General features: G+C 40.0%; 1 protein-coding gene across 2 annotated transcripts in view; it reads left to right on the top strand.

The window, feature by feature from the left end:
- The window catches only part of igsf21a (immunoglobin superfamily, member 21a), a 212,215-nt gene that overhangs the window by 169,999 nt on the left and 29,161 nt on the right, over positions 1–13,055 (top strand). For both annotated transcript variants that reach the window (XM_079341977.1, XM_079341976.1), the window contains exon 5: positions 2,936–3,051. In XM_079341977.1, coding sequence (XP_079198103.1) covers positions 2,936–3,051 — 116 coding nt within the window. The remainder of the gene's footprint in view (positions 1–2,935; positions 3,052–13,055) is intronic.

The following is a 13,055-nucleotide window of genomic DNA, read 5'->3' as shown; positions in this document are numbered from 1 at the left end:
ACCCCATCAAGCTTTTACTAACTAGAGTTTTATGTTCTTTTATGAAATATGGCAATCAATATAGTAAATCCATAAAGCCAGATTGTGTTTCTTTTTTTTTTATCGTCTTGTTATTTGTTGTGCATGCTGGAGCATCTTCACCGCCTGAGAGGCTCTCCAGCTCGTGACACGGCGTCTGTGTCGAGCACTTGAGCATGATTGGTCAGGAGCCGACACCTCTGACAGCTTCTCATGTGCCAGGTTCAGACAGGCTTGTCAGTAAGCTAATTGAGTGTCCTAAGGTTAATTTACTGCCATATGATTCCCATCAATAAGCAATTAAGAGGTGTTGAAACACAGAGGCACCCAGGCCAGCAGCTCAATCCTCCCGCTCCAAATCCCCACCCACATCTTTAATCAATTCATTTCCATGGCATGTCTGTTAAGGACTGTTGTGATAGATCAACATGTAAAGTGACATGAAGAAGGCTTCGTTCCCTGCATGACCTCTCTCTCTCTCTCTCTGCCTTATCTCCCTCTGAAGCATGGCTGACATTTTCAGAGAAAATCTATTGGGAATCTTAACAGATTTCACAAAGGCTTCTCTCTCAGATAAGAGCTGCTTAACCCTTTCAGAGCCGAGCCTCTTCTAAATGAAAACCGTTATAAAAGCAGAGTCATCTTTTACCTTATTAAACTGTATCGACACTAGGAGTGGGATTCACCAGAGGCCCCAGGGTAGGATAATGTCACAATACTTTTCGCAGCAATTTTAAACATTTGGACATATGCTGAGAATTGAAGATAAAATATTATTTAAGTTTTTAACGGCACATTATGTCCACACAATCAAACTCAATCAAGAACTGTTTTGAAAAATACAGAATGGGAATCAAGCCCCTGGACGAACCACCACTGTGATGTGAGTCAAACCCTGTAAAAGGCTGCACGACCCTCACAATCTGAACTGTTCCTATTTCAGTCTAAACCAACTTGAACACGATTTTCTAACAGTGCAATTTTTAAAACAATAAATTGTGCAACCCTTTTCGCAATTTTAAAAAGCACATTTTATTTTATATAATGAAAATATCGACCACGTGACTATATAATATCACCACACAAAATATTGGGATGAAGCTGTTTTGATTTGATCTTTAAGTGACACTATTTTTTTGTCGTTACAATCGTGACCGTCACTTTTCTAAGTTCCCTTTGTCCTCCAGTCCTCGGGGCCAATCATAACTATGAACACTGACCATCATACCCTTGTTGCTTAGGTTGTACAGGTTCTTGTCTTATTAAGCATTTGAGGATTTTCCATCTTAAGGAAAATAGCAGACTATTAATGTTAAATTTCAAAGGAAAAGCATGGTCCAACCTGCATCCTACCAAAAGACACGTAGATATGAAGAAACATGATGACCTCTGCATCTTATGTGCTGAATATGTGCAGGTTCCACTCACCAGCTCTGATATAAAGTCAAGTGGTGCATGTGCAGCTGGCAATCATCTGCTGCAGAGCCGTCAGTTAAAACTTGCTTTGTGAGATTCCCCTGGATCAGCCACATTGGCGTCTTGCAAGCATTCATATTTAAGCCTCCGAATGAGAACCAGAGAACTGCATGTTGAACAGCTGATTTTCTTGGGGATGTTGGAGATTTCCATTCATTAACTGCTTCACCTCTCGCTGCACACTCTGTAATGCTGTGAAGTCTACTTCACATGTTTTCCCTTCACGCTGTCATGACATACTCTCAGGAATCCCAGGAGAGCTCCACAAGGGAGGGTTCGTGATATGATATGTATGAGATTTTCTACCTTATCAGCCTCATCCGAATCACATGAGCCCTGGGGACTTATGAACATATTGTCCCAAACATCCAGTTACCATTTTAAGTGGATATTCTGTCAGCAGGTCCTTTTGCGAAAAAATAAAAAAGGATGGAGACAGTACAGTGATAAAGCAGGTCTTCTTTGTTCTAGTTTGGTTTATTTTAATGTGGTTATATCACCTTTCTCCCCGTGCTGTCAGCAGCAGTGGTACAGTACCAGGGGGATGTGATAGGGGAAGCTACAGTATAGAGAGCAGGAAAGTCTACTAGAAAACTAATTGTCCCAAAGAAACTGGAATACATTCTACTTATGTAAAATGTTTGCACAATTTATTCCATACATAAACAATGAACGGACATATTTTTCAAACAGTGTCCACTACAACCAATCACTATAGTGTCATCGTTACTGAAAAATGCTTCAGCTTTGAGATAAAATGATGCTAACACAGGCTGACAATGAATAGAAAAGCCCACATTCAAGGTTACACTGGAAATAGCACAACAATGCTCCTGCTAGCTAGCCTTTGACTGCTCGCTGTCGCTACCATGAGCATGATGCACAAAGCATATTACTGAATTTGCCTGCTTTCAGCTCCCAATGCCACACATGCAATTTGAATGCAGCTTGCTGAAATAGTCGTCTTCTTCTTTATTCTTAATGTGTCATGGTAATTGGTAATACTTCAAGGTTTTCATCGATCTGTCTCGGACCATGTTAGCGTTCTCATTGCGGGGATTGGCAGCCTGTGATTGGCCTACTGCATCAGCCACTCTCCAAAATCACAAAAATATGCTAACCCACACACTTTTCTTTATTAATTACGTTAATCTTTATATAACAAGTGTTGGCCGATACAGATACCAACAACCAAGATACAGATACAAACTTGGTAGTTGGTGAAGTTGTGGCAGAAAATCCCATTCTGCATCTCCATCTAGGCCTACATGTGAAAAAAAAACAAGACACAAATTGTATTAGCTTTTGAAGAGAACTGAGAAAAGTGAAGGCAGATGTTTTCTTAAAGCAAAATATACCTGATAATCGTTTTTGCATCTTTTCAATGTTTTTCTTTTTTTGGGGTATATTTTCACAAAGATGTCCCCTCTGTCCTCCACAGCACCTCCAAACAACATATCGGTGGTGGCAGAGAACACTCCAGCTCCATTCAGTCGATACCAGGCCCAGAATTTCACTCTCGTCTGCACTGCAAAAGGAGGAAAACCAGCCCCATCGGTGAGTCGTTCTTGAAGATGCATCACGCTGTTTGTCCACAAGGGACCTGCCTTCACAGCAACACAGATCCCAGTTGTTTACAAAGGAAATGAAACCACGTTGCATGTTGCTGCCAGGGTTTTTTTTTCCTTCTTAAGATATCAGCATACAGACCACTTCCAGGAAGAAAAAAGGCGCTTTAAACAGGATTTCAAAAGATGCAAAACAACAGTAAAAATCATTGATCTCAGAGCTTCCCGCAGTGTTATTTGCTTGAAAAATGCTGCTGGATACAAACTCTGCACAGATTAGACCTCAAACACACACACACACACACACACACAAACACACACACAAACACACACACACACACACACACACACACACACACACACACACACAAACACACACACAAACACACACACACACACACACACACAAACACACACACACACACACACACACAAACACACACACACACACACACACACACACAGACAGGAGGATAGTGTACTGCTCTTGCTATTTAAAGTAGCTGTCAACAGTTCTGCTGTTCCGCTCATTAAAGCCTGACCTGTGATTGATTAGCAGCACTAATTTAGACATGCCATGTAGTCATTATAAAAGGCAGATCAAATGTAGGAAACAGACACATTAGTGTTATTGATGGTCACACGGAAGGCAATTAATCTAATAGCAACGACGTGACAGTGATGAGTGCACACAGTACACCTGGCACTTAAACACAAATGTGCACATGTATGCACAAAGGCGGCACAAATCAGAGTCAGACCCTCATAAACTTTCTCTCTTGACTTTTAAAGAGCGCAACAAGGTCTTGCAAATATATCTGAAGCATGTACCTGGTGGCATATGAGCTCGCAGACGCTGTTTGAGAGCAGTCGCTCACTGTTTTTTCCCACCGGGTCATTAATCATATTCCACGGGTGTGTGGAAATGGACTGCAGACCCTGAGCACACCTTTCTCCCACAATTACAAGCCCACTGAGAGGTGAATACAAGGTCAATATAATTTCCGTCTCTCGGGTACCTGGATGATGGCGTGATGAAGGAGGGTCTCCCCCCTGTTATGATCTCACAGCGAGTTTTAAGCCATTAAAGTTGGCACTGCTGGATTCTCTTTCCAGCACTTCACGGAGGGATCAATGAGAGATATGATGGGTTTCAGCTCGTCAGTATGACCGGACTGTCACTGTGTCACTGACCCGAGGTAAAGCTAAAGATCTTTGCAATGTTTGGAAAATAAAACCGTCTGGTCTAAGATGTGATTATAGGTGACATGGCGCAACCAGATGCATATAAGCTTCATGTATCGCAAAGACAGGTTAACAGCAACTTCAATCCAGCAGATTTATTGCAGAGTTTTAGGTAGCATGTTGCTAAATACCAAACCTAATTCTGTTCCACCACTGAAAGAATCCCATTTACAAGGTCAATTATAAACCTGGCACCAGAGTGGTACTTTGGTCAGGATATTTTGAAGCTCACTGTCTCTGGACGTTTTTCACGTTAAGCTTTGGGGTGAATCTGTGTTGTGGGGAAAATTGTTGGGTTTTTTAAAAGTGAAGTTGTCAGTCACCTGTCCACATTTGATAAGCATAAATGGAGCTGGTGAACACATGATGCAAACTCTGTCTGAGTTTATGAGCAATAATTAGCTCAAAAGCTTTCTTTTGTGTGAGAAGCTGATATAATAAACCTTTAACTCTCTAACTGTGTTGTTAACCATTGTGATCCAGCTGCCTCCACACAATACAACTTTTTTTTTTTTTTTTTTCAAAACATACAAAACACATTTCTGATATCATCCTGGGCACGTCTCCAACATATTGAGTATGTAAAGCATCCTTTGTTAAGAAGAGTTTTTAATGAGTAGGTGAAAAGTCGTGTGTCAGAGCACAGTGTGTGATGTCTTATAGCAGAGGGTGTTGTAAAAATGAATATACAATTCTGTTTGTGAGTCATTGTGTGCATCAGAAAACTGTACGAGGAAATTAGCTTCTAAATCTAGACTTGGATTGAATTTAATTTTAGAGTTGCTTATTAGCTTTTTATTGCACACAGGGAAACACAAACAGTGTTAATGCTGGAATGAAGTGAGATATGAAGTCTGCAGGATCCAAGCAGAGTGAGAAAGAAAACACTTTCAGATTGGAAAGTTGTATTGCCTCTGTGGGGAGTTGATTGTTTCCTGTTGTAGTTTCCAGGTAGCGTCGGACTAAATCAAAACTCGGTAAACAAGCTGACAGTTTTGGTTGATCGATGAATATGGTCTCACACGGTTCTGGATTTCTGAGATTTTATGATGTGGTCAACAGTGGAAATAAGTTAAAGGAAATAGTTAATTTAAAATGACAGTGGGAAAACTATGGCAGATATGAAACTGTCATCTGATGGAAATTTTTTCTGGCCATTCCCAAACAAACCAGTCTGAAGCTCGCTTTGTATCTTGAAACAACTGCAACTAGCATATTATTTCAAATATACTGAACACTAAACTGAACACTAAACAAACAATACACGTGTGTGTTTGTGTGTGTATATATATATATATATATATATACACTGCGGACCAATCACAATCAGTCTTACTTGGCAACCAATAGGAATGCACGTTACTCACTCATGTTTGAAAGAGGACATATTGTCCCCTTTTCCACATTTTGACACAGTCTCCATGTGCTCTAAATGAAACATCTGTGCTGTGCTTTGGTCTAAATAAAACATGGATCGAGCATCAGAGGAGATTTGTGACTCTGTAAAAACCAGCTCCCTCAGAACGCTCCAGTTTGGTGTGTGTGTCTCTTTAAATGCAATGAGAACCCCTGAGTTTTCCCATTAGACGTCACTCCTTCGCAAAAAAGAATAAAAATGGCGGACCTGGCTGAAAAGTTTTTCTCAAGGACCGGGGTGGAGTCTATGGATGGAGATATCAGGAGAGGGGTATTTTACCACATACCCACTAATGATGTCACAAGTTGAGAACATTTGAAACAGATCATTTTTCTCTGTGTTGTTATGAAGACCACAAAGAAATAACTGAATGGGTTTATTTCACATTTTGTGAGTTAGTAATCACAAAGGATTACCCAAATAAATGTTCAACACACTGTAAAAGTACATTTTTAACAATATCCCTAAAGAAAAACACAACTAATCTTGAGTACGGTTCCCAAGGAAGTAGTTCTGATTAGATTTTGTGAGAATATTTAAGTAAGTTGCCAAAAAATATCCATTGTTTAGATAAATACAATTTCCTGACTAAAATCCCATACTGTTCTGAAGGGCCTCATTATTATATCATCCACATAGAATTACAGTTGACTCCCATCGAGCTCTCAAAATGAGCACAAATATCCCATTTAAACTGTGACCATTTGTTCTAATTGTGCTGTTGTCCACGGTCACGCTGCGTAACAAAACCTCATTACCAGCTGTGTAAGTATTTGCTGGCATGTTGCTGCTTTGGCCCAGTTATGTGCTGCAACTTCAAACGGCTCCCTTTGCTTTTTCATGAAACTCATTTAGTCTTTGTAGGAGCTGCTGCTGCCCTGGGGCTTGTTGCAAAATGAGCTGATGTCAGCTCTATTTTCAATGTCATATCACGGCGAGCGTGCTTTCAATAGTGGCTCATAACTTTAGAGGGAAACTGGTTTGATTTACTGATTCACTGTTTCACAGCTGCGTAATATGACCCTATGTGTTCCTCATTTCAATCATCGCCGTTGTTTTGTTAGTTTTTTTGGCCACTTCAAGGCAACAGAAACAAGCTTAGCTAATTATTGATGTCTCACCTATTAAACTGATTTGTTGAACGTGGCGTCCAGCCAAAATTGCAAACCAACTGCAGCCCAAAAGTGACCCTCTCCTTCGTCACTCCCTATGATTAATCCTAACAGAAATTCATTTACAGTCCACAATAATCTATTTATATTAAATGGTCACACAATTAACTCAAACTTCGTGGAGAGCAAAAATAATAAACATAACATCACAGATGAAACAAACCTAAAATAAAGTAAAGAAAAGAAAATTCCGGCACCTTGAGTAACTCCCTAACAGGAAAACAGGACAAAAGATGAATCAATAGAAAAAGGCTACTGTCCTCCACAACTTAAAGCCTGAACAACATGAACACACAAAGTTTGTGTGGAGGTGAGGAGGAGAGCGGCGTTTAGCTTCCACAGTTTCCTTTTGAATCAGACGCCCTTGGCTCTCTTTTAATTTTGTTTATATAGCACACTTACAACGGCCTCGGCTGACCAAATTGCTTTACAGACGAGTCATAATAGGTCACAGACACATAATACCATAAAAGGATGTTTTTTTTTTTTTTTTTTTTTTAATTAAAACACCAATCCAACAAAGATGTTTTATTGGATTCACTCTTCTCAAAAGCCAGGGTAAAAAGGTGGTTTTGAGCTGTGCTTTGAATGAATTTAATGAGTTAGCGTCTCTGATCAGAGGAGGCAATTGATTCCTCAGACTGCAACTGAGAAGTCACGGTCATCCCTGAGTTTCTGCTAAGCCTCAAGGATGACAAGGAGCGAGTGCTCAGAGAATCTGAGTGAACGTCCTAAGGTTGAGCCCCCCCCCCCCTTCCTGTAGTATCTTAGCAGAACTAAGCCAACTTGGAAAAATGAGTCATCCTTTAGGTGTTTATATATAAAATCATCATGAGTCATGCCTGGTTATATTTGACTCTAAAGTGTCTGACTTGTATTCCTTTATAGTGAAGTGTTACCAAAAAGCATCTACCTCTTGATGCTGTTCACAAGATGAAAGACGGAAAACGAAAAACGGAAATGGCAAGTTCTCAGGCAGCCAGCAAAACAATGAGCTGATCTCAATGTTGAGCTGAGTCTGAACAGAAAATATGACATGATTAAGTTTCTCTCTCCAAGCAGCGAGAAGTGTGCCCATCTCCTGCTGCGAGAAATCAACCAAACACAGTTCATCTTGTGTCAAGTTTATTTTAGGCAGAACATGAGCAGCCCAAATACCTTTAAGTAATGAAATAAACAAGCAAACATTGAAGCTACACAGTGTTTGCTAAAATACTATTTTTATCATTTGATTTCCATTTTTTTTTTTGGGGGGGGGGGGGGGTGTTTATTTTGTGTGTTTCAACATTTAAAAACAGGCGCCGATCAGTGAGTGCTTAAGAGAGGGGTCTAGAGATAAAGAGAGAGAGAGAGAGGGTAAAATCTGCATGGAGTCGTCAGGCCCTCAGAACTGTGTTACACTTATTTACCTATCACAGCTCTTAAAAGACCTCACTCCATTATTTAAATATACATAAAAACAACCAAACATGCCGAGGAGTCATATTTTAGTTTACAGCTGCTGAGGTAAAAACGCACATAGTCAATAGTCAAACATCCAATTTCAAACATTGTGTTTTGCATTGGTTTTCACATTGAGAAAATCAAAGTTTTCTCTGCTACAATAATCATCTTTGTCCCTCTTTACAGTGGCGATTGAGTCTGTCGGGCCTTGTGAACTTCACAAGAAGCCCCAACAACCAGCGTTCATCACCATTGTGTTACAAAAACACTTTGCAAAAAAACTGCAAAAATGTCAACTTTAGAAAAGGTTTTTATTCTCACCACGTTTATTTTGCTAACGCTGCCCATGACCAAGTTGACTCGTACTGTAACTCCTACCTTAGTGACTTTCTTTCAATCTGTAAAATAAGCCAACATGTCAACTGCTAGTGTCCTACTGTTGACCCCAAGTGGACTACACTGGACTCGATCATGGCTAGCAGAGCTGGACACTGCTAGCTAGGTTAGCTAATGTTAAATAAGCACCTTAATGTTATGCAAGCAACTTATCTTCATTGACCTTTGTGACTTTCATAAATGATTGTTTTTCACAGGAATAATACATACATCACCTCGTAGCACACTATCAGTGAGTGCTGTCAGATTAGACCCCCTTAAGGAGTTTTACTGTCATCGCAAGCTTCTGAGCCACTTTCTTTGGTATAAAGTTTGTAAGCCCTTCAGGGCCCCCCACTGGCCTGGGGCCCCAAGCACTTTGCTTGACAAGCAGCACCTCTGCTTCTTTTATACATCCAGTGTTATATCAGACTGCTCATGCTTGCTCAGGGTAAACGTTTGGATGGGTTGAAGTTCATCACTGCTACTGTTGTTCTAACATTCAAAGCAGTCTTAAGGCATCTTCTCAGTCGACGTCTATTTGAATACTGCTTCAAATGTCACATTATGATTGAAGGAGAAATGGAAATTGAAATGGGCAATTTTGTAATTGGGTTGTCTTTTTGTTAAGAGTCTTGTTTCAAGTCATCTAAATTATTATCCCGATTAGCTCCATGTTATTCAGAGATTCATCAGGGCTATGCTTGCACTCATTGTCAGTTGTTTCCTTCCTGGCATTTTATTTCATAGAGCTTCAAATACTTAAATCTGATTTCTTTGATTGATGTGAACAGTATTTACTTCACCTATGGAAATAGCTCATACAACTTTAATGCAAACCAAAGAATGACATATGCAAGACAGAAATATCACTTAAAACTGAACGATGAAGTCCAAACAAAACAAGCCGCATGCTGTTTAAAAGACTCAAGTCATAGTGGGGGCTCTTGATGTTGCATTAAGCATACTGTTGTTCTGTTCCTTGTATAATTTAGACATGTAGACTGTTACATGATTCGGACCTGACACACAGAGCTGTGGTATAATGGACTTCATGTTTAGCACATGCCTCTGGTATAACTAATTCTCTGCAGGTGCCACTGAAATAATAAGGTGCTTGTTTATGTGTGTCATCTTGACATCTTTGCATCATGAAATGTAATGTCACTGAAGAGACTGAAATAGTTTGGCAATTCTTCACAACACACACACAAATGGATTTCCAGGTGGGCATGGGTTTATCACGTTACTCCATAACACAAAACCACACATATCCGTTTAGCATGACATCGTATTGCTCTGTTAAACCTCTGTTTAAATTACATATTATGTTATTTTAAGCTCTAAACCTCAAATCACACTGTGAGAATATTCTGTACACACAAAGCTGACAGTTTGCAGGCTCACAGGTGGTTGGACTACTGACTTCCTTATCGGCCAGGTACAACACAAAGATTAACAGTGAGCTTGCAAAACTTAAGTGTAAAGCCATGTTTTGCATCAACAAATGTCTATTACAAAGACACATCCATTATACCACATAAGCCACACAGAAATACAGTCAAATAGCAATTCAGCTTAGCATGGCTAAGCTTAGCAGATCCACTGATGTCCAAGCGATCCCTAAGATGGCCAAAGTTGTCATCGGCTTAAAAAGTTCTAGCCTGGATAAAAAAAGGTACTAATGCTTTTGTACAGGGACATGTATGAAGTTATGATTGACTGATATCCAGATGTTTTCCAGAGTCAGTGAATATGCACGCTAGTCCTACAAAAGTTAACTTTAGTACACTATGGATTCACCATATTAAAACATGATCAGACTATGTGCAGTTTACTTGAACATGAATAAATGGTGTTATCTTCCCAGCAGAATTTTGGAGACACCCAACATGTCAATTTCCTGTAAAGTGCTCCTTTGAGAGAGTGCTGAACATAATAGACTGCATGTGTTAAAATTGCCGGGTATTATGTTTCAAGATCTGCCCACATGTGATGCCACTGGAGCGAACCGGTGAAATATCAATAATAGCTTCATTGCCGCTCATGAGAACATCCTCAGAGCACAAGCGAGCTCTGATTGAAAAGAAGAAAGATAATGATGGTTAATAATAAGAAGGAAAGCTAATTAAGCCATGGACAAGATCTTTTGCTCTGCCCCGTTCCCCTTTTCTCCTGCTTCTGCTCTTTCACTGAACATTTCTGTCACCATGAAAATTACGGCCTTGTCCTTTTGACACCGCCATGATTAATCGCAGCGTGATGAAGAAGGTGTATTTGGACCCGTGCATGATTGTTACATTTTGAAACGGTTTTGGGATGTTGGTGAGGTGGCGGCAGCTTGGCAGTGTGCAGGTGCTTACATCCCTGTTTTGTTCACTGGAAAAAAAAAAAAAAAAAGAAAGAAAAAATGCTCCTTGTGCAGTCTCGACTTAATTGTGCCTCTGCTGTGGCATTGTTTATGAGCTATAGCTTACAATAACATCTTTCTTTCAGAGCGAAGTAAGTGGTTTGTGTCTGGTTTCATTGTCTGCACGTATTGGACTTTAAAATGTTTTGGATTTATAACACAGCAGTGATTGATATTCACTTTGCAGTAAAACTGTCTGTGTCAGAGAAATACAATAGCAAAGGCAAAAACACTTCAAATTCTTTCAAATTTCTAAAGCAGCAAAATATAGATCCCTACGAGCCAATGTGTTGATTAAAGTAATCGTGTTATTGTTATGTGTTGCTTTATGCATAGTTCTGGGTTTGTCTCACCCTAACCCTGCAGTCTGTATGCCAGTATCGATCACTAAATCTGCCCCTTCTCTGTGGCTAATGTTTATTTCATAATGATCCTTACTACCTGAAGGCAAGCAGCAGAAGTTTAGTGCCAGTGTGCCAGTGCTTAAAGTTTGATTTATAGGTGAACTAAATGAGAAGGAGTCGTCTTACATTTCACTGTTAATAACACGGGGGGTTTAACTTTGTTGGGGCATGAATTAGCGGCACACTCACACTAGGCAATCCGTACCATGCTAAAGCACGTTTGACTTCGTTTGACTACTGTGAGGGTTCCTTCCCTGGCGAGGATGGAAGAGGTGAGCTTGTGCACGGTACTGTTGCTCATGCACGAGGATGGACGCAGACTCCACTGCGCGTCCCTTGTTTGGTTTTGGGAGTCTATTTTTTTAAGTTATAAGCAAGCTTTAACACGTGTTATATTACAATGTTATGTACAATAACAGTGCTCCGGCCCGGTTGCTTTAACACAGTGCAAACCAGCTTGGCTCAGTGTGAGTGCCCCCTAACAGTACACCTACTTCTCCAGGCACCACTACACATGTGGTCAAAAGGAGTGAATCAGGGATGAATAGAAAATTAATCTGCCCATAAGTCTGAAGTCTGAAGGACAGGATTTATTTTGTATAAAGAGAAAGGGAAGCCAAAAACAAAAAAGTAGCTTTGTGCAATATAACCTTTTATTGCAGACATGCATCACAGAGAGCGACGTCCTCTGTGTTTGTTTGGCAGATTTATAATCACTTATTGAAAAAATAAATAAATAAATAATCACAGTTTGTTTTTTTTTATTTGACAATCTGAAAGAAACGTTGGTCGGTTATCTCAGCCTGTCGGACAAAGAAACAAAGTAAATTAATTGGCAGCTTAAAGAAATGCAGATAAAATTTACAGTGGTGGCAGATGTCTTTTTAATCGTTCTTTGATTTTAAGAGGAAGTGTGCACACGTTCGAACAAAACAATGTGTTGGCTCCGTTTGTGCCGGCACGTTAGTCTGAAAAGAGACCTTGCCACACGTCTTCCTCTCCCCTCTCATTTGGCTGCCGCGTGTTGTCCAGAACATTCAGAAACGCCATCAAAAAGATTTCAGAACACTTTTCAACACTTTCACAGGATGGTACATGTTGACCTTGGAGAACTGCATTCTGCTAAGAAAGAGGATTTGTTTTCTTTGTCACGATTTGTCAGCGAGTGGTGTCTCTTTGGCATTTTGAAGCCTGATTTCTGAGTATAATTGTTCACATTTTCAAAGTGATAAAACTAGTCATAGTCAGAGCCGAATCAAGGCAAACTATGTAAGTTGATTGACATTCAATTAAAAGCCTTCACTGCTCAGCCAACAAGAACAGCAACACGACACAACGCTTCAAGGTAAAAACGATCAAAGACGAGCTGCGACAAAGAGAGCGGTCGAGATTCACAACCTGCTCCCACACGCAAATCTATTCACAAACTTTCTTGCACTGCTGATTGTATAAGTGGATTTTTTTGTTGCTGACATTTTGAGCTAATATTTGAAGGTTGTACGCTTAAAAGGGAACAAAGAGTTCCTA

Source organism: Symphodus melops, assembly GCF_947650265.1.
Source record: "Symphodus melops genome assembly, chromosome: 4".
Lineage (NCBI taxonomy): Eukaryota > Metazoa > Chordata > Actinopteri > Labriformes > Labridae > Symphodus > Symphodus melops.
The sequence above is the reverse complement of the archived record's forward strand: the minus strand, read 5'-3'. Positions and strand labels throughout refer to the sequence as shown.